At 29.4% G+C, this 20,815-nt stretch overlaps 1 protein-coding gene across 1 annotated transcript; it reads left to right on the forward strand.

Annotated features, from left to right (window-relative positions):
* Nucleotides 1–16,624: 16,624 nt before the first annotated feature.
* Nucleotides 16,625–19,725, forward strand: LOC131646782 (uncharacterized). The gene is made up of 4 exons (XM_058916747.1): nt 16,625–16,890; nt 17,137–17,838; nt 18,046–18,480; nt 19,205–19,725. The coding sequence occupies exons 2-4, from the start codon at nt 17,139–17,141 to the stop codon at nt 19,381–19,383; spliced, it is 1,314 nt and encodes a 437-aa protein (XP_058772730.1). The 5' UTR covers nt 16,625–16,890; nt 17,137–17,138; the 3' UTR covers nt 19,384–19,725.
* The last annotated feature ends 1,090 nt before the right edge of the window (nt 19,726–20,815 follow it).

Consider the following 20,815-nt stretch of genomic DNA (forward strand, 5'->3'; position numbering starts at 1 on the left):
AACATATGGTGGTTTTTAAACCTCCACTAAATATAAGGGTGTGTTTGGTTCGAGGTAAAGCGAGGGGAGGGGAGGGGAGGGGAGGGGAGGGAATATTTAAAATGAAATGTGTTTGGTTCAATTTTTAGGAGGGGAGAGGAGGGGAGCAAAATCCCTCCAAATGACACTTTTTGCGTTCCCCCGAATCGGAGGGATTCGGAGAGGAGAGGAGGGGATCTGAGTTTTAATATTAATTAAATTAATATATTTACTAAAATACCCTCAATTTTATTTTATTATTTTAAAAATGTTATTTTCTTTCATGTTTCTACTTTTCTTTTTATGATTTTTTCTTTATTGCTTCCATCAACTTATTATAATTATTCTTCACCTTCAAATTATTTTTTATTTTTTATTTAATAAAAATTATAACTATTATAATTTTTTGTTTTTTATTTTAATTTATTTTATGTATTCAAAAGTTGTTATCAACGCATAGTTTATTTTGTGTTGAGAGTTATAATACGAATCAAGTGTACTCAATTTTTTTAATATTATGCGTTAAGTTATGACTTTTTAATCACTCAGTTATACAAATATTATTTCCAAGAAAATATTCATGAAATTTTTACAATTGAATATCATATCACTTATATAAAATTACAAGGATAAAATTGTAAATTATTATTAAAATCCCTCCCCTCCCCTCGTGAACCAAACATATTTTTAAACGAAATCCCTTCCCTCCCCTCCCCTCCCCTCGTTTGAACCAAACATATATATAATTACAAAAAATCCCTCCCCTCCCCTTCCCTCCATTAAAATCCCTCCCCTCCTCTCCCCCTCATTTGAACCAAACAGACCCTAAAAGTTAGTAAATATATAAATATAAATGTTAGTAATGGTATATGGGGTTTTAAACCTCCATACAAAGTTTATAATAAAAATAGCCACAGTAGTTATAAATCACTTGACTGGTTGCCAGTTTTCTATAACCGGGGCAAAATAAAAAATGAATAAAAATAAAAATAAAAAGATTAAAGTGATAAGTATAGAATATATACCTAGTGTAGTAAACACTTTTGATAGAAACGATCGTGCTGATAACGTGTTAAGAATAACTAGATATTGAACCTAACTTAAGTTGAATTTATGAAGCCAACTATGAAAATGATGGAGGAAGTGGAATGAAACTTTTTTATCTTTCAAAGTAAAACTTGGTGTGTCATTTACATTTACCAAAGAGGTGTATTTATAGTAGTGGAGAAATTACTATTATAATTAGTATCACTATTCTATCTTTGACAAATTATACATCACCAATAATTTGTCATTACTATTCTAAATTTGACTATTAGATAGAAATTTCTAAATAATAATAATAATATTCTTTATTATTATAACACAAACTAATTTCTAAAAGGCTTAAATAGTTATTTGGACACTTTAGTAAGTAGCTGTGTTTTTTATTTTGATCTCCATGTCTTATTTTATTTTTATGAAGTCTTTAAATATTGATTTTCAATTGGTTTTAGTCTTCGATGTCACCCCTCAATTGTAAAAATGGTGATGTGGCTAAAATAACTAACGTGGATTTATTTTTAAGTTTAAATTGCTTATGAGAATTTATATTTTTTAACCTTCAATTACTGATGTGGCTTACTTTATTGTTCTCCTCAAAAATCTCAAATAGTGTTTCATTTATAGTCCTTGTAATTAGGGTTGAAAGAAATATGAGAATCAAAAGGGAGGCGTTTGTGGTAGACGCAGGGAGATTATCACAGAGGTAGAAGAAGGCATCAATCCATTATTCACGCTTCATCCATTCTTCGAGTTTAACATTTTCTTTGACAGAGGTAGGCGAAGAGAGCTATTGACTGCGGTAAAGTTAGTTCCTTTCATCCTTTTTTGGTGTTTATTCATCGAAATCAAAGGTGAAAGGTCAGATATGAGTTTTAGTTTGAATTCTTATTATGGGAGTAGATTTGTTAGGGACTATGTGTATTCTATTACAAAGGGGGACATGAACATGCAATAAAGGACATTGATCATGATACGTGGAGCTACTTTGAAGCTACAGAAATATTGAAAGTCATTAGTAATTTTGATCCTTTAAAATATAGGTTATGGTGGTATAAAAATGATGAAAATAAGTAGAAGAGAATGGTGAATGATAAAGATGTTAATGAGGTTTATAAATATGCGAAGGAAATGTGTAGTGCACTTATTTGTTGATGGACAAGATGTGTAGTTGGAGCTAATGTGTACGAAGAGGAACAAGATGCTGGTGGAGATAAAGTTTAAGAAGAGGAACAAGATGATCGTGGATTTAATGTTAAAGAAGAGGAACAAGATGATTCATCATCCTCTTTCTTAGCGATTTGATTATCTACAATAGATTACTTTAGGGCTTCCATTTTCTTTATGTTTTCTAAAAAATTAGCTTCTAATTATGAAAAAATTTGTTTATTTGAAGCAAGTTTTTTTTGAAGGCCTTTATTGCTTTTTTATATAGATTTTCAACTGCATTTTCTAGTTCAAAATAAGATAGCTTATCAATGTTTTCATATTTTAAGTGACTTACATTCTTTTTCTTCTTATGACGTAGATGGGCTGAGAGACAAACATTAGCCTCCATTTCATTATCACTCGAGCTCTTATTGTTTAAGGAGTCTATATCGCTTCCCTAGCAACATAGGCTCTTATTGACTTTCTATTCTTCTTATGTTGGCCCTTTTCTCTGCCTTTGTCAAGAGATGGACATTCCGGCCTATAATGACCCGATTTCCCATAATTAAAACACGAGCCTCTTTATTTTTCTGACCTATAATAACTTATCCAAATCATATAAACAGAGTATCCAAACTTGTACACTAACCTATTTGAGCTATATAATGCATAAAACTAGTACGTTTGAGCTAATACATTAATAAAATTTTTAAAATAAGCTAAATGATAAACTTACTCTTAACTGTGTTGATGAGGGTGTAGAGTGTTATGATGTTAAATGCAATAGGTAGAACGAGTTAGGAATGGTAAGAAACACGTGAATGTAGCTTCAAAATTTGATCTTGAATATATACTGAAAATAGGTTGAGAGGTATAGACAAACCTAAGATCATTTTTCAAAACTTGATCTTGGGTTTATCAATTGGAAATGAGAAGAGGGAAGGTAGGGCACAACCTTTAAATATGTTTATCTAGTTCGGAGATGCATCTCCAAACTAGTTTTTTTATTTATTCAAATACCCTTTAAATTACTTCGCTTGTGCATTTGCAAAATTTATTTTCAAAAAAAATGAAATTTGGTGCGTTCGGAGATGCATCTTCGAAAACAAGAGGCCTTTTTAGAATTTCGCAAAGAGCGTAGGAGAATGTATAAGAGTGAGAAGAGAAATTGCCAAGTAATTTGACATCCAATCTAAAATCAGCATCCTTTTTTTATAGGACTTGTAAATAGACGAGAATTCAATTTTTGTGATGGGCTGGATCATACATGATCCACAAAACAAAGGACGTAACCTAAAAACAGGAAAATTTTACTTTGTACCCCTACAATAAGCCTTATACCCCTGCACAAAATATTTTAAGACCAAAATACCCTCATATAAATAGGTAATATTTTTCACAATTTCACTCACAGCAGAAAAACGCTCTCGGAACCTAAAAAAAATTTAAATCAAAACACTAAAATCCACTACTTTGGTTTAATTGGGTCGGCCCTGTGTAGGGGTGCTTACTATAATCTGGCGTGGTTATACGACAGATTTGTGGAGCATCGAGGTGCTAGTAGATGGGCGTACACGTGCATTTTTGATGTTGTTGGTGGGATGTACCATTTTTGCCGACACGATTTCTATGCTTGTTGAAACATAATATATGTTGTTATTTAGAGACTTGGATAGACTCGAGACTTACAGTTGGGGAGCCGCTGCTTTGGTCACCCTATACAAATATCTTGGAGATGCATCCATGTACAGTTGCAAGTATCTTAGTCGATATCCTACTCTAATACATGTATTTAATTAAATTTATTGTATTTTAATTTATGTATTTTAACTTATGTATATTAATTTATGTATCTTAATTTATGTATTTGTTTACTAACAATATTAATTTTGTAATAATGTTGAATTCATGAGTATTTTTTAACAGTTGGAAAGAGATGAGAGCATTGAAAACCATCTGATAATTACAGACTTCGTAGGGCTATGAGATGGTCGTACAAGCAAGGAGCCTTGGAGGTGGATGAGCTGAGACCTATATTGGATACGCTAACACCTACAAATGTCATATGACGCCCATTCGAGGATCACAGAGAGTGACGTCCCTTTGAGGAGTTATGTATGTACATGGTTTTAAAGTTTGGGGTGACACACATGTTCCACACTTGCCTGACAGATGTATATGTTAGTTTGAATACAAACAGTATATCCCACCCCACCTCCTGCTGAAACGATGATTGGTGATGATATTGTTGTTGACTGGATTGGTTACTACCAGAGCGTCGTCGAGGTGATCTGTGAGACAACAAAGGCCACCTTTCCATTTGATATTGTAGATGGATATTTGGAGTGATATTATCGTGTGACACATCCTCGGTTGGTGTCGCCCCCATGTGATACGCGTAGAGAGGTTCTAATTCCTACTTTCGAAGTAGGACCAACTGATCCGAGTTGGTATCGTGTTTCCACCTTGATTCACCATTTTCTCCGACAGAATGATGCTGACGAGGATGACCCACAATATGCTGATTTATTTGAGGCTTTACGCATCTCTCATTTTCATTGATTTATGTTTTATTTTTATACAAATCATATGTATTAACTCTATGACTTATGTTTAATTTATCTTTTGGATTGATTTATGTTTGCTGGTTTATATTTGAATGGGTGTGATTGCACCGAAAGTTTTGAATGAGTGTGATTGCACCGACATTTTTGAATGGGTGCGATTACAGAGACGATTTTTGTGGCCCAGAATGAATCCACGACACCATAAATAGGGGCCATATGTTGTTGAGAAAAACATCTGATTCTCAAAATGCCTCTTCCTCAAATTTTGGTGGACGCAGAAATGTACTTCATTGGAAAGCAAGATCCCGTGAAGTTTTGAATTCTGGACGGATGCTGGAACCTTGAGTCATTGACATCCACGTTGAATGAAAAGCTGCCTGATACTGATAATAGAGTGGGGAGGAAAATATCGTACCGTGAAGATTGGAGCATGTATGTTAATGGAAGGGTAAGTTACAACGTTGTTAAGTTGAAGAGCAATGACAATATGAAGGCCATGTGGAAATCATACCGCCGTAGGATAGCTAATGGGTCGATCGAGTTGGAAGCGCAAATCACAAGATCTGTCGACGACGTCATGACCAGGAAAACTAATCATCGTAGGAAACACAACTTCAACTGATTACATCAAAGCAAGATCTCTATCCTTCAAGGTCACTTGTGGACACAAATCTTTCTTTACAAACAATCGCTTCAGCGTATTGAAGACCCAACAAAAACTCTCTGTTTGCTCACACTCCATATAGGCAAGTGCAACAGCAAAAGTCAACTCGTTCGATGTCATGCCAATAATTTCAAACAGAGGTTGTTTATATTTGTTTGTCTTATAAGTGCAATCCATAACTAAGACAATAGAAAAAATATTCAGCAGATTAATCGAATATGGATTAGCTTAAAAAAATCTCTCACAATTTCTGAGTCATCTCTTTTTCTACTTCAGTAAACATAGCCTGCATCCTCTATAACCTTAAGAAAATATTATATCTCACTTCTAGGACCTCTTATCTCTTTTCTATCACACTCTTGTGCTTATATACTTGCGTGATGCGAGTGTAATTCTCAAGATCTCACTCTTTCAACGAAATCAATATGTGTCTAGGTGGAATATGTCTCTTTGTCAAATCAACAACATGCTTATTCTCATATGTGGTCAACCTACCAACAAAGGCATAACCTTTTAATCTATCAGGTAATCCATGATTACGAACTCCACATTTTACATTAACCTTTTGCCAGAGTCGAATTGATTTTGAATGGACATCCACATCTCATAGTTACACTTTGAATTTCACTTTTGTCCTTGTATTTTCTCCCTTTATTGTAACCAAATATTACTTTGTTGCTTCTTCCTCTCTTGTCTGTTTCAGTGTCTGAACGAGTCTTAATAACAATTACTTTATTTCTGATTCCAACATCTTTAATCCATCTTATAACATGTTTTCGTTTATCGAATTTTTGAGCAATTGAGAATACATCACTGGTATCAACAAATTTCTAGTTTTTTTTGACAAATTTTGGGCGGAATTTTCATACCTGAAAAATAATAATTTAAAAAGCATATCGAAAGAGTTCCATGAAGTGTTCCAGTCAATAAAAATACAAACCAGATAACTTTGGGAAAGTGTTCCGATTTATTTAAAATTTTTGAATCTTTTCGAAACACTCTTTTAAAGTCTTCCGAAACGTGTTTTCTCAAAAACCGGATCTCTTTGTGTAAGTGTTTCGATTTGTTAATTTACATACCAGATGTCTTTTTCAATGTGTTCCGGAATGCGTAGTGTGGTAGGGGTGTAACTTTTAAATTTTTTTAATGAATAGTAAAATGTAAAATTAGTTAAAAATATTAGAGAATAGAATTAATATTTTTAAAAATTATAGGAATATAAGTATAATCATAGATACGTAGTAGGAGTTAAAATTTTAAAAAAAAAACAAAAAGAATAGAATCAATACTATACTAAGAAAACTAATGCCTCTATTATTTACATTCTAATCCCATTATAATCCATTGATTAGTGGCATTTTAAGGATAAATCTGTCATTACCGGGTAATTGCATTTTCATATAATACTGCATTAATTACTCCATACTAGTATTTAGACCCGTGCGAGGCACGGGTTAAATGTTTTATAATATTTAAAAAATACGTAAAATTGAAATTTATTATTATTTATTAAAAATTTATTGAACTTATTTAAAATTAAAAGTAAGCAAAAACTTTTAAAATTATAATAACGATTAATGATTAATTATCCTAAAAATATTTAAATAGTATAAAATTAGTATTTACATGTGTTAAAAGACGAAAGAAAAATAGCAACACATAATTCAGAAGCGTTAAATTAAATATTTGATTGTTATAAAACAATATGATATAATTTCAAAAATGTTTGTTTGTTATTTAAAAAAAAAAAACAAAAGACCAAATACACAAATACACATCTATTATGTTTGATTTTTTAATAATAAAAAATTATTAACAAAATTAAATCGAATGAATAAGAAATAAATAAAATAAAATAAAAAATTGTCCTACAAAAGTGGAAGGAACGCCTATTTTTTAGAATATTTTTTAAAATTTGTTTAACCAAATTTTTAAAAACAACAAATAAACTTAAAAGGATTGAATTATAATTTTTATTCAAAATAATGAAATACAAAATTAACCAACAATATTAGAAAAGTCATGAATTCATTTATTTTATTAATGGCAAAAAGAGTGGCATTAATGTTTGGCATAAGAAGTGACAAATGGAACCAACACCTCTCAGCATTCCAGACTAAAAATGCTCGTTAAAGTAGTTTGTACATCTATTCAATAGTATGCAATTTATTAAATTAAATTATTAATTTTATTTAAATAAAGAAATAGATTAATTATTATTTTTAATAATAATGATGCAGAAGTGTAATATTGTCTCTTCGGAAGCTTTTCAACAATTTACTATATTTATTTTAGCTAAACTTGTTTGGTTAATCATACATAGATAATTTTTTTATTTCTTTTAGCTCTTAATTTGATGCAGTAGTTTATGTAAATGTTTTTATTGTTATAATAAAAAAGAAAATTATTTAAAAAAAATTAAGAGAAATACAAATAGAGGAGAATTATATATTATTCATGAAAAAATTAAAATACAACTTAAGATTACAATTTTATGTTTCTAAGTAAAAAAAAAAAATTTGTCAAAAAAAAAGTACAAAAATATTTTAAAATTACTTATAATTTAAAAATTTTATTTATATTAAGATTATTATTGTATAGATAAAATGTCATTGTTATTAATAGTATATATATAAAAAAGTTAATTTAATTAAATTTTTCTGTAAATTATAAAATAATCTGGACATTTTTAATTTATGGAAGTTTTAAAAAAAAAATTATCTCGTTAAATAAAATAAAATGGGAATCAATCAAGATGACATTCAAATTAAAAACATATATTTGTAACAATTAAATTATTATAATAAAGTTTCTCTTTATATTAAAAATAAATTGTAATAATGGTCATAAGTAAACAAATTAAAATTTTCAAAAGCAATAAATGAGAAATGAGATGATACATTAATTAAAACTACTATAAATAAAAAAATACGAAATAAGTTCTAAAATTTATTATAAATTTAAATTTGGTTAATTATATTTTATAATCAATATAATAATATATGTCATGATTTTAAAAATAAAAAAAATGAAGTATTTTTTATATATTATAAATTTATGTTTTATTCTGTTGTTAATTGTAGAAAATAATTTTTAAATAAAAAATAATTTACTAATTTAATAGTTTTTAAATCAAAAATCATTTAATAATTATTTATTATTAATTTAGTAGTAATTTTAAAATTAATTATTTGTAACATACATAATTAAAAAAATTACTTTATTTCCTGTGTTATGAATTTATATTCCTTTTTAATGAATTTCAATAGAATTTATTATGTTTTCAATTTAAAAATAAATTATACATTAAGAAAGGGAAAATATAATTACTCTAAATATAATTTAAAAATTTATAACAAAGACAAATAAAAAAATCACTAAAAATAAAATAAATAATATTTTAAATTAGAACTAAATAAAAAGATTAAATAAATACAATTTGATTTTGTTTTAAACATAATTAAATCTATTGAATATTTACTTTTTCTAGTTACAAAATTTTTGAATTGAAATCCTTTAAATAAAATTCATTTAGTGCAAATTAATACCGTAATAAAGTTTTACCGTTTACTAAAAATAAATTAGTATAATTAACATAATTAAAAAGGTTAAATCTACAATAAATTTTTTTTAAAGGTTAATTGTATTTTAACAATTTTATAATTCAATTGATTGATTTAAAAAGCGATTAAAACTAAACTTAACTTCAATCCACCTGGTATCATCATGTGTTCTTTTTACCATAGTGCAGAAGAAATAACAAACTAAACTTATATTGAATTTCTATGTAAAGAAAAAAATATTAGTCACGTGGGGCCCCTTTCCCCCGCGGATACCGGTCGGTTAACACCAAAAAATATATAACAATTGATTACTAATATGATTCATTTCACCTACTTGATTTAATTTTTTAAGTGTCAAAGGTTATAAAAAATTAATGGCAATAAAGCATGTTGAATTCAGTGTAATTGTTCCAATTATATTAAGTCATCACTCCCTTTAAAAAACTTACAACTATTATATTATAAATTCCATTTAAATCCTACATCATGAGTTAGACTAAATCATAAATTATTTTATACATAATAAATTTTTAGCATATTGCAATAGAAAGAAACTAAATCATGAATTATTCTCTACATAATAAATTTTCAATAACCTACTGAAATATGACATTCGCATTATAATCCATCAACACCAACATTTGGATAGAGTGAAAACAAAACACTTTCCTCCTTTAAAATGTGTCTGCCAAAAGATAAATCGTTAAAAGAACAAAGCAAGTAAAATTATATGATTTCTCAATTAAATAAAGTTTAATTAAGCATAAGAAACAAAACTAATTGAGGATAGAATAATTATAAAGTTAAGCAAAAATAGAAAAAAACACAAAAAAATCAAGAGAAATAGTTACAGTAAGACAAACAAAAGACTCCATTCTTTGTTTTCTTATTTCTAACTCTCTCACATAGTACCAAGAAAGAAAATATTAAGGAACAAAAACAAGACAGCCATGATGAATCAAAGGTGTAGTAACAACATTAATTTATACAACAAACCTAATGAGATTTTTACTTCTCAAAAACAAAGATGAAAACAAAATGGAAATAAACCAGAGGAGAATGACGTCGCGACGGGATGTATCGAGGTTGCGTGGTGGGACGCGGAGGCTGGAAGGCGAAGGCATCGTCAGCCAGCCGTCGGAACAGGTGGACGCAGCTGGTTCCGGTGTGGATCGACTGTGTTGGTGGTGATGCATGCGACGAGGAGGTATTGTTGGTCGCGTCGGATGTGGTGATCGTGCGTGATGCAAAGGCGGTGTGCGACTCAGATTCGCGGTGGGTATTGTAGCAGATCAGATTTTGTTCTGTGTGGTGGATGCTTTGTAATTGTTGATTTTGATGTTACATGTATGTTGTAGTGTTGTGGCGACAGTGCTCCGTTAAAGTTTCATATGTCCCCTTCTTTCCTATTTATATAGATAAAAGCAACAAAATTTGAAATAAATCATCTGAAAAATAGGAGTGATGATTCCATTGTATATGAATTGGGAGAAGAAATAATTAATGATGGGAGAAATTATATTGGGAGGAGAGAAATAACATTGATGATGAGATGATGATTAGAGAATGGGAGAAGATAAATTAGAAATCAATGGTTAGAATTCAAGAGTTTGCATTGAACCGGCTGTTCATAGTGAATCTCAAATAAATAAAAAATTGAACATTTCCAAGCTAATTATTAATTATGTTTAATAATTAAAAAGAAATAGAGTAGTTCAAAATTTGAAAATAGAGTATTTACTAAGAAAGTTGAACAGTTTTTTATTTCCTATTTCCAAGTTATTGTACAAATAAAATAATAAAAAACTAATTAAAAATAATTATAGAAATATTACTATTAATAGTAAATTTTAAAATGGTAAGCATTCTAAAAAGATGACACTTGGCAAACTTGCCAAAGAACTCATCTTGCTTTATTATATTGTATGATTGAATCTATCTTGACTGCACCACAATAATCACTTTTTCTTATATAAGTAAAAAAACCATCGTAACATTTTCCAATACACATTGAGCCATGTGAAAGAAAGCTGATTCCAAGTTTGTAAACGCTTCAACTTCCACCTCATTCAATTTTTCCTATGCCTTTTCCTCTCATTCGTCATTTCCATCTTCTCCTTCTAAACCCTAAGTATAAACATATGATGTTATATTTTTCCATTTTTTTCATTCCTTACTTACTATTCAAATCTCCCTGTCTTCTCTATTCTCTCTCTTTACTATGCAAATTATGTCTTCTCTACTCACTCTCTCTTTTTCCATCAAACCCTACAATTGTCGCCGCCCTTTCTTCCCTATTTACGGCTACCACACCCCCAATGAAAAAACCAAAACCAAATTCATATTCATATTCCTCATCTCATGTTCTTTCTAATAAATCGGTTGGGTTTTTGCTTCGAGCGATCTCTCCTTCAACCATCGTCTCTCATTACCTAACCATCATATAGATTGAACTACTCAACAAGTTTGTATTTTACTCTTTTAAATTTTTCTACTATTCATTCATTGAGTATTGTTTTATTGAAGAAAATAGATCCAGATCTACGAGATTAATTTGTGTCAATCTTGCGGATTTAAAGCTTAGAAAACGGTATAAAGAGAAAGCGGGTCAACAGGTTTGTGTTATGGTGTTTTTCGCTTTTTTCCTATTTTCGCCAAGCTTGCCAATCTTATGTTTTTTTTTTTAGTTTGCGTGGATCTGGGATTGTTGATTGTGGTAATGGAATCCCCTTCCTTTATCATATGCTTGATGTTAGTATTTTCAACTCTATTTCTCTTATGCTTCTGTTGTGTTTTATCTATCAAACACTAATCACAGATACACCAAAGATAACGCTATCATATTGACATAAAAAAATCGGAATAGTTAGAATGAGATTTTCTCCTAATATTATCTTTCTATATTTGACTTATATGTTAAATAACTCCATATTTAAAGTTTATTTTTATTTTTTTTTTGTATTATCAGGAGGAGTTGTAAATTTTGGACTTGCTTGAGCTCGAAAGAAAGAGTAATATACCTCTTTCAATTTTTTATTTGAGACGGTTTTTATTTTGATTAGTCTACTGTCTTGATTTCATTTTGTTATATATATTTTATTATATATTTTAATATGTAACTTCTTTGCGTAATATCACGGTGGTGGCAACACATTTATATAGGAGGGAAATGTGTGTTCTGAAATGAAAGAAAGGTTGGTCCATAAAAAAAATATTGGTACTGATATTGATCCATTTGGAGCAAAAAATGTCCCTTTTTTATACTTTAAATTATTATGTTATTATTTTTTAAGGTTGGCTGGATTTGATGTCATGTTATTTGGTTTTTACTCTAATTTATGACTTTTTCTCTTCTTATTCTAACTTTTTTGACAGAGGATAAGATTTTATTGGAGGTACCTGATAATTATCAGGCTAGGCCAAGGTTAAAATATCAGTAATTGAGATATTATTTTTTCTTTTTTCTTATTTTTAATATAGGCCAAGGTTAAAATATCAGTAATTGAGATATTATTTTTTCTTTTTCTTATTTTTAATATGAACTTGATGAATTTTAGATGTCAATTTTGCAGAGGAAAGTTGTTAACTAAGCAAAGACTTTTGATGAGAAATTCCAACTTTTGGTGAATCAATAGTGTTGGTTCTGCCATAAAGAAGAATTGCTACATACTATATTTTTTAACTATTCATTTTTGTTTTGTTTTTTTTTTAATAGGCAATGGGATTAAACAATTTCAATTTTTGTTAGTACTAGATGCAACAACTGCTTGGTTGTTTTTTACTGTATTATGAATAAAATTGCATACTAAGAAAATACACTGAATTTTCAAAGCTAATTAAGCATATAATTCTCAAAATATATTTTGTCTTTGAATCATACCAGGAAAAGGGGTGTCACTGTCAGCTTGACACTTAATTAAGTTGGGGTGTCACTGTCAGCTTGACACTTAATTAAGTTATTTACAGAAGGACTAAAATTTAAAAATGTTAAATACTTAATATATACTTTAAGAATCAAGGACCAAATTAAAGAGAGATTAATGTTTCAGGACTAAATCAAATCAATAAGAAACAATTAAATTAAATCAGTAATGACCAAATTAAAGAGACATTAATATTTAAGAATGAAATCAAATCGATGACTAAATTATCATTTTGATTTAATACCAATAAATAATGTTTTATTTTTTAATAATATTATTAAATAACAAACAAATTTAACAAACATTAATGATTCAATTCATAAGTAGTTATAGTATATTTTATTTTCTAATCTTTGTTAATAAATAAAACATACAATTTTGATTCAACACACTGACTTTGAAGTTGACACTTTCTCATTTTGTTCTCATTTTGTAGAGAAAGCTATGAAGAAGATTTCCTCAATTCAAATCACATGATTTCTATATTGCCGGCGTAAGCTACACAGGTATATATATTTAACTCCTAACTTAATTTTTTAATTCAATATTATTTTTAGTTTTTAACTTAAAAATTATAATTTGAATTTTTATTGAAATTTCAAGACATTACGTTCCACAGCTTTCTAAACTCATTTTGGATAATAATCCCAAAATTATAAAACATTGTTTGTAATTTAACAGCAAAGGGGTCATGGTATAACTTCAAAGGGGTTATGGTATAATAATTAATAAATTATAAAACATTGTTTGCAATTTGACATAATGATTTTTTTGTGCAGATTGGAAAAGCATTATTGTATGATGAAACAGGTCAAAAGGGTATGATAGAATATACATGGGACCATGATGTGATATCGGATGGTATATAAAAAAAATCATAACCATATACAATTTCAGCTATCCAGTTCAAAATCAAACAGATGAATGCAATACAGAACCTAACAAATTTTTGTATGTGTATAAGATTATTGATATGTACAGTTTGTATGCTCCAAGATATTTCAACAATACCAGTAACACAACAAGAGCCAATATAACGAATTATTAATGAATTATTTTTTCATTTTTAATATGTCATTTTTAATATAATGTTATTTTTAAATTTTAATTGTTTCTTTGTATATAATATAGAATATAATATTTTGATTAGTGCATTTTAATATAGAATATAATATTTTAATAATAAGTAATATAATGTCATTTTTACATTTCACTTATGTATTTTTAAATGATGAAATTATGATTAAAAAAATGTTTTGATTATGATATGTTGTTTATAATTAAAAAAAAATTTTTTTTAATAAAGATATGTTTTTAAATGTGATTTCCTATAGAATACGTGTTGTAAATAAATATATGTTTTATAAATAGAAAAACATGATTTTCTGAAACACAATTTCATAATTTTATGGCTGGACTTGCCCCATTTTTCAGATGTTTCCTATACCCGCGTAATATATATTTGGTTTATAATGCAATAATGATTCATTTGAATTGCATAATGACTTATCCCATTTTTTCATTAACTATATCATTTTACTTACACAATAATAATGATTCATTTGAATTGCATAAATTATATTCTATATTTTATTATGTACTTAATATTTATGAAAAACTAATAATTAATATTTTATTATTATATCAAATCTTCAAATTTAATAATAAAATAGTATACTACCAATTTACGTAATTAACTTATTTAATATAGTTTAATAGCCTCATTTAGTACCCTTAAATGTCATTTAACCAATTTTTGTGGTTCCAACCATTTCTATATCTATTATTATTTTAAATAATTATCATTAATTATTTTTAACATTTTTTCTACTCTAATAATACTTTTTTAAAAATGATTTTATATACAATAATAAAAATTATTTTTATAATTTTTATTGAACCAACTCTTATTCAATTATCCCCACCACATTGTTGTGCATATACTCTATAAAAACCTCTATAAAAACCTATAAAAACCTATTTAGAGAGGTTAAAAATCGAGGTTAAAAACCTCTATAAAAATCGAAAATTTATATTAAGTTATTTTCTATTTTTTATTAATCAAGTTTAATAATATATATTAAACCTTATTATATCTATTTTTTATTACTATTAATCCTTATTATTCAAGGATGATAATATATTATTATTAATATTTAATTTTTGGAATTTTTAAAATCGATTAAAATAACAAATAAAATTGCAGCATTAATTTTCTTAATTCAAATTGATTTGAATGTTTTGAATATTTTAAAAATTTTTTAACCATCATTATGTACAGTCCCAAATGCTTCTTCTGACCAATAAAATAACGAATAAAATATGTAGTATGTTATTTTATTCCAATTAATTTATTCCAATTACTTTATTCAAATAATTTTATTCAAATTACTTTTTAATATTTAATTTTATATTTTGATTTGGTATTAACAATATGCTAATCATATTTACACTTATTAATATATAAACTAGCCTATGATTTAAAATATCTTGACTTTTAATAATTATAAGTATAGTATATTTATTTTGGGAAAGATAGTATATTTATTTTTAACGATGACAATTTTTTTTTATATTTAAAAAATTAGATCATTTAGTACCTGTTACCAAATTAAATAAATATAATCACATGTATTATATTTATTTATTATTTATAACATTGCGCAATTTGTGTGTATGCACTGGTAGATGATTACTCATCATAGATTTATAACGACACTGTATGATTCATGCGAACGCACAGGTAAATGACTGCTTAATTATTTTTCACTTATTTTTTGTACTAAAGTATGTATTTTTAACTAGATTAAATTAATATTTATATGAAAATTAAAATTTGAAATATTTTTTTCTTTTTAATTTGCATATCTTTTATATATATTTATTAACCATCATTATATATAAATTAAATTCATTCTCACATTCATTATGATTATTTTTAAAACATATCATTAAATATTTAATTAATATACGATCATAAAATCATATAATATCAATAGAATTCATAAATTTACCATTCAGAAAAATTTAAAAATTATAGGCATGTCCGACGGGCCGAACCTATTTTTCTAACGGGCCGACAAAATATTTACTTAAACTGAACAGATATTATATATCATATGTTGTAACGAGCCGACAAAATATAGGTTTTTCAATCCATATATTAAATTTTTTTGAATATTTTAAAATATTTAATTCAATTTGTTTATAATTTAAAATCAAAATTTTTTAAACAACTAACTTATAAAATAAAATACAAGAATATGAAATCAAAGTGAAAATTTTTTAAATACTTTAAAATGAATGTTATGTTTATATGACATTCAAAATTTTAAATATTATATTTTTTTTACCATCATAGTACTATATTTATTTAATATTTCTGACGATATTGTGCGACCCGTACGAACACACGGGTAGATGACTAATTAATTATTTTATTTATTTTTGAACTAAACTATATATTTTTTACGGGTCGAAATAACTTAATTTATATATCTTTTATATACTTTTTAACCATCGCTATATTATATTTATTTATTATTTATAATGATATTGTGCAATCCGTATAAATGCAGGGGTAGATGACTACTTAATTATATATCTTTTATATACTTTTATTAATCATTATTATATTATATTTATTTATTATTTATAATTACATTACGGGTCTCTTGCTAGTATAGAGAAAAAGAAAGCGATAGAGAATACGATTAGCCAGGTCCCCACCCAGAAAGGGAGAAAATTCCAACGCAAAACTCAAATCTACAAGAGGCGGTCATTACAATAACTCCAAATAATTTTCCGTTAAGATTTGTATGTGAACAAAACACAAACAGTTGATACGCAGCATTACAATATCCAGAAACTTCCGTAAAATACGCCGCATCTTCCTACATCTCTGCATCCCGCCCGATTCCTCTCTTCCTCTCTTTCATGCTTAGCCTTCACTTTTCTCCCACCGGGTATTTTCTTCTCTCTTTCTCTCTCGCTCTCGTCTTTTTCATTCTTAGTTTTGCAGCCTTTATTTACCTTCTCCCTTTACGCTTTCTCATAGACTTTGCCGGTTTCGATTTTTGAATTTCGATTCTACTTTTTTACAATGATTTTTTTTGTTGCTATAATGCTTAATCAAATTGTTTATATGTATATAACTGAAAATTGTGCTTGAGTGAGAAGCTTTGTTGAATTTTTCGTGTTTTTTTATTCAGACATGCCGAGTTATACTGCAATAGCATTGGATAGGTTGTTAGATACTGGAGGTTCCAAGCCAATTGATAAAACTGTTCCAACTTCAATGCCTGTGCCGATATCTCGGAAACCCGAGAGGACTGTTAGTGCGCCAGCTATGAAAAGGAAGGTTCCTCCTCGTCCTCCGTTGAAGCCGGCACTTTATACCACGCCTGAAGTGAAACTACTTCCGGTTGCGGATTCGCCTTCTTCATTCCCGCCTTCGCCATATGTTATTAACCATAAGCGTCGTGGCCCGCGTCTCCTTAAGAGTTCGTCTGAGGCCAGCGTGCTTTCTAAGAAGAATAGTGAAGCAACTGATGATAAGAGCTTTGATACTGTGATTGGAAGTTCGGCTGGTGATCTCCAATTCACGTTTTCAAACCAAGAACCTGTTGAAGAGGAGCATGCGAATGGTGTTTGTGGTGGTGAATTTGTTAGAGGCAATGGAGGTGAGGTGGTGAATGGACACCAAGAACCTGAGAATAGTAGTCCTGCAAATGTTTTACTCGAGGATAATGGGTCTGCATTGAATTTGGAAAGAGATACAGATATTGAAGACTTCTTTGACCTGAAAGAATCCATGAGTTTTACAAGCAACACAGATGTGGAAGAGAATGCAGGGACAGACCTACCTGTGAAATTCAGTAGTCCTGTTGGCGAGTTTTATGATGCTTGGGAAGGTAAATTGGGTAGCTGTAGTGCCAATTTTTTTCTGTTGCAAATGCACGCAACTGTGTTGAAAGAGATATCTCAGTTTTTCGCGGATATATCAATCTTATTGCATGTAATGATTAAATATGGGAGCAAGATAGGGTAATTAATTCTGTAATGGAGTTTCTTAGATATATTTAATGTCATTTATTAGCTTGTTTCTTCACTTCCTGTAGAACTATCGTCGGCGTCTGCTACTCAAACTTCTGCATATGATGCTGAAGCTGAATTGCGTGAAATGAGATTGAGTCTGTTGATGGAAATAGAGAAGCGGAAGCTAGCCGAAGAATCCCTAAATAACATGAGAAGTCAATGGGAGAAAATTAGGCAGGGGTTGTGTCTATCGGGAATTGTTTTGCCTGCAGATCTTAGTACTGTAGCTGAGGTTGAGCAGCTGAGTTCTGATCCCGTGGAAGACCTATGTCAACAACTTTATGTTGCTAAATTTATATCAAATACTATTGGGAGAGCAACTGCCAGGGCTGAGGTAGAGATGGAGATGGAAGCTCAACTAGAGTCTAAGAACTTTGAGATTGCTCGAATCTTGGAACGTCTCCACTGTTATGAGACCATGAATCAGGAGATGTCTCAGCGTAACCAGGAAGCAGTAGGTAAGACTTATATCACATCTTTAGTCTTCAATTGTTTTGATGATGTGAGCATAAATCATTTTTCTACTTGTAATTAGATATTAGATGTACTATACAACTAGTGGATATTTGATTTGTCATTTTCCCCCTCACCGCACTTAACTTTTTGACAAGTAAACATGTTTTTGAATCTGGATGGAAAAAAGTGTATGTGTTGACCGAATATGTTGTTGTTGAGAATAAAGTGAGTTGTATGGAGAAATAAGTGTGAGTTCTAAGTCCTACATTGCTTAGAAAAGTGGAGGTTGAGCACTTTATAAATGAGAGGACCCATACACCTATCACCTTTAGATTGTTCCAGGTATTATCTGATATTGGTTTTTGTTGTATTATAAGAGGACAGACCCAAATGCTACAGTTGGGAAATCCTTCATTGATTTAAAGTTCGAAGCTACATTTATATTTATTCTAGCGGGTTCAACTCCAACATCCAAGGATAGTAAAATTTTCCCAATGGGTTCAACTCCAATATCCAAGGATAGTAAAATTTTCCCAATGGCTTCGATACGGGCAGGGGCCTATGATTTTATAACTGACTAGATGTAGATGATATTCTGTTTGCATATAAAAAATACAATATCCTATTATAAACATTGCATTCTTATGTCCTCAGCTTAAATTATGTCTTGTTTTATTCAGCTTGCTTAATTCTCAATTTTATTGATGTGTTTTCTCTCTTGTGTAGAAATGGCACGACGCGAGAGGCAAAGAAAGAGTAGGAGGCAGAAGTGGATTTGGGGTTCCATTACGACTGTGATTGCGCTTGGTACTGCAGCAATAGCATTGTCTTATCTTCCAGTGGATAGAGGATCATCCTCGGCAGAAGATCATCTGGTTCTCGAACATGATGATACAGCTAAGTAATTCACCCCACTGTTGCTAACTGCATATCCTTGTTTTACTCATACTTTAGGAGAGAAAAATAAAAGTTATACGTGCCATATTATGGTTAAATAATCTCTTTGATCAGTTACAATTTACTGGCATCCTGAGTATATGCCACACATGCTAGAGCTATATTTTATAGCATCCTATGTGTTCGGGCCAGCTGTGTCACTTGTGATGTTTGGCCGTCTGGTAGCATCTGGCACAGTGTATTTTTAGCAGATTGTTTAAGCTGTAGAGCATTTTTACACTCAGAAAGAGAATTTGACTGTCCTCTGAATGTTTGTTTGATCTAATTAATGAAGTGAATCTGTTGAGAGGAGGTGATGAATGTCCAATTTTTCTTTTTTGTTTCTTGTGCTGTGTCTCTTCCTGTTGGTGAGCTAGCGGACTAGCAGAATACAAATTATTACTGATACCACTCTTATAACTTGATGCACTTTAGCATTGTCGATTGTAATAATCCTACAAACTGTTTAATCTTGCTGTTTTTGTCAAAGGTAGTTTTTTTGTATTCTCTACAACCATATAGAGGGTTCCTTAGAAACTCATCTTTATATGTTATATATATATATCATGAGAAATTTATATTTCAATTATTTGTCATTCATTGAATACCTAGAAAAGAAGGTATTTGGAATGACTAGTGTGAATGTAGAAATATGGCCGGAGTCCCTAACATCTTCATTGTGCTGAGTTTGAAGAGGTGAATTTAGACCCAATCACATTAAGCTCTATAAAAAAATTAAGGCTTTGTTTGGGAGTTTGGAGGGGAAGGAAGGGGAGGGTTTTGGAAAATAGGAAGAATTGGGTGAAAAGATAAAAAGATTTTGGGTAGGAGGGTTTTAGAGGGTTTGATTTTATTTATAATACAAAAAACCTCATAAAATAGGGGAGCTCAAAAATTATATTGAAGGAGGGTTTTGGAGGGCTTACATAAATTTTCCAAATATCTTTTTGGTTGTTATACTATTTTCAAAACTAAAAATTTAGTAATGATAATGACTCTTTTATCATTCTAAATAAAATCAGTTTTTCAAAAAATGTCAAATATTTTTTTATATTTTTTAAAATTTTCGTTTTCGGAAGTCTTTCCTTCCACTCTCCTCCAAACTCCCAAACATAGCCTAAGAGAAAGTAGTTATTTTTGAAGACAACGAGAGTTTTCTAGGTTTGATATGGGCAAGCATATGGCAAGGGCCAAGGGCCCAAGTAAGAAGAGTTTGGGTTGGTGTAAGATGACAGTATGATTTGTTTTGACCAAAAAGAGATGGTATGGAATGCCATTCAAATCAGGGTGCAACTTTTAGCTTTGAAATTGATCAAATTGATCAACGACTCCAATCCGATAATTAGTGCTTCATACTTGGCTTCATTGTTTGGACACTATTTGGATAGTCTGAATATGAAC

Source organism: Vicia villosa, linkage group LG2, assembly GCF_029867415.1.
Source record: "Vicia villosa cultivar HV-30 ecotype Madison, WI linkage group LG2, Vvil1.0, whole genome shotgun sequence".
Lineage (NCBI taxonomy): Eukaryota > Viridiplantae > Streptophyta > Magnoliopsida > Fabales > Fabaceae > Vicia > Vicia villosa.

Bases quoted from the DNA above. Each gene is read 5' to 3' on its own strand.
- LOC131646782 (XM_058916747.1), top strand. From the start codon at position 17,139: ATGCCGAGTTATACTGCAATAGCATTGGATAGGTTGTTAGATACTGGA. The intron at 17,839-18,045 runs GTAAATTGGGTA...CACTTCCTGTAG, and splicing joins GTTTTATGATGCTTGGGAAG to AACTATCGTCGGCGTCTGCT. The intron at 18,481-19,204 runs GTAAGACTTATA...TCTCTTGTGTAG, and splicing joins GCGTAACCAGGAAGCAGTAG to AAATGGCACGACGCGAGAGG.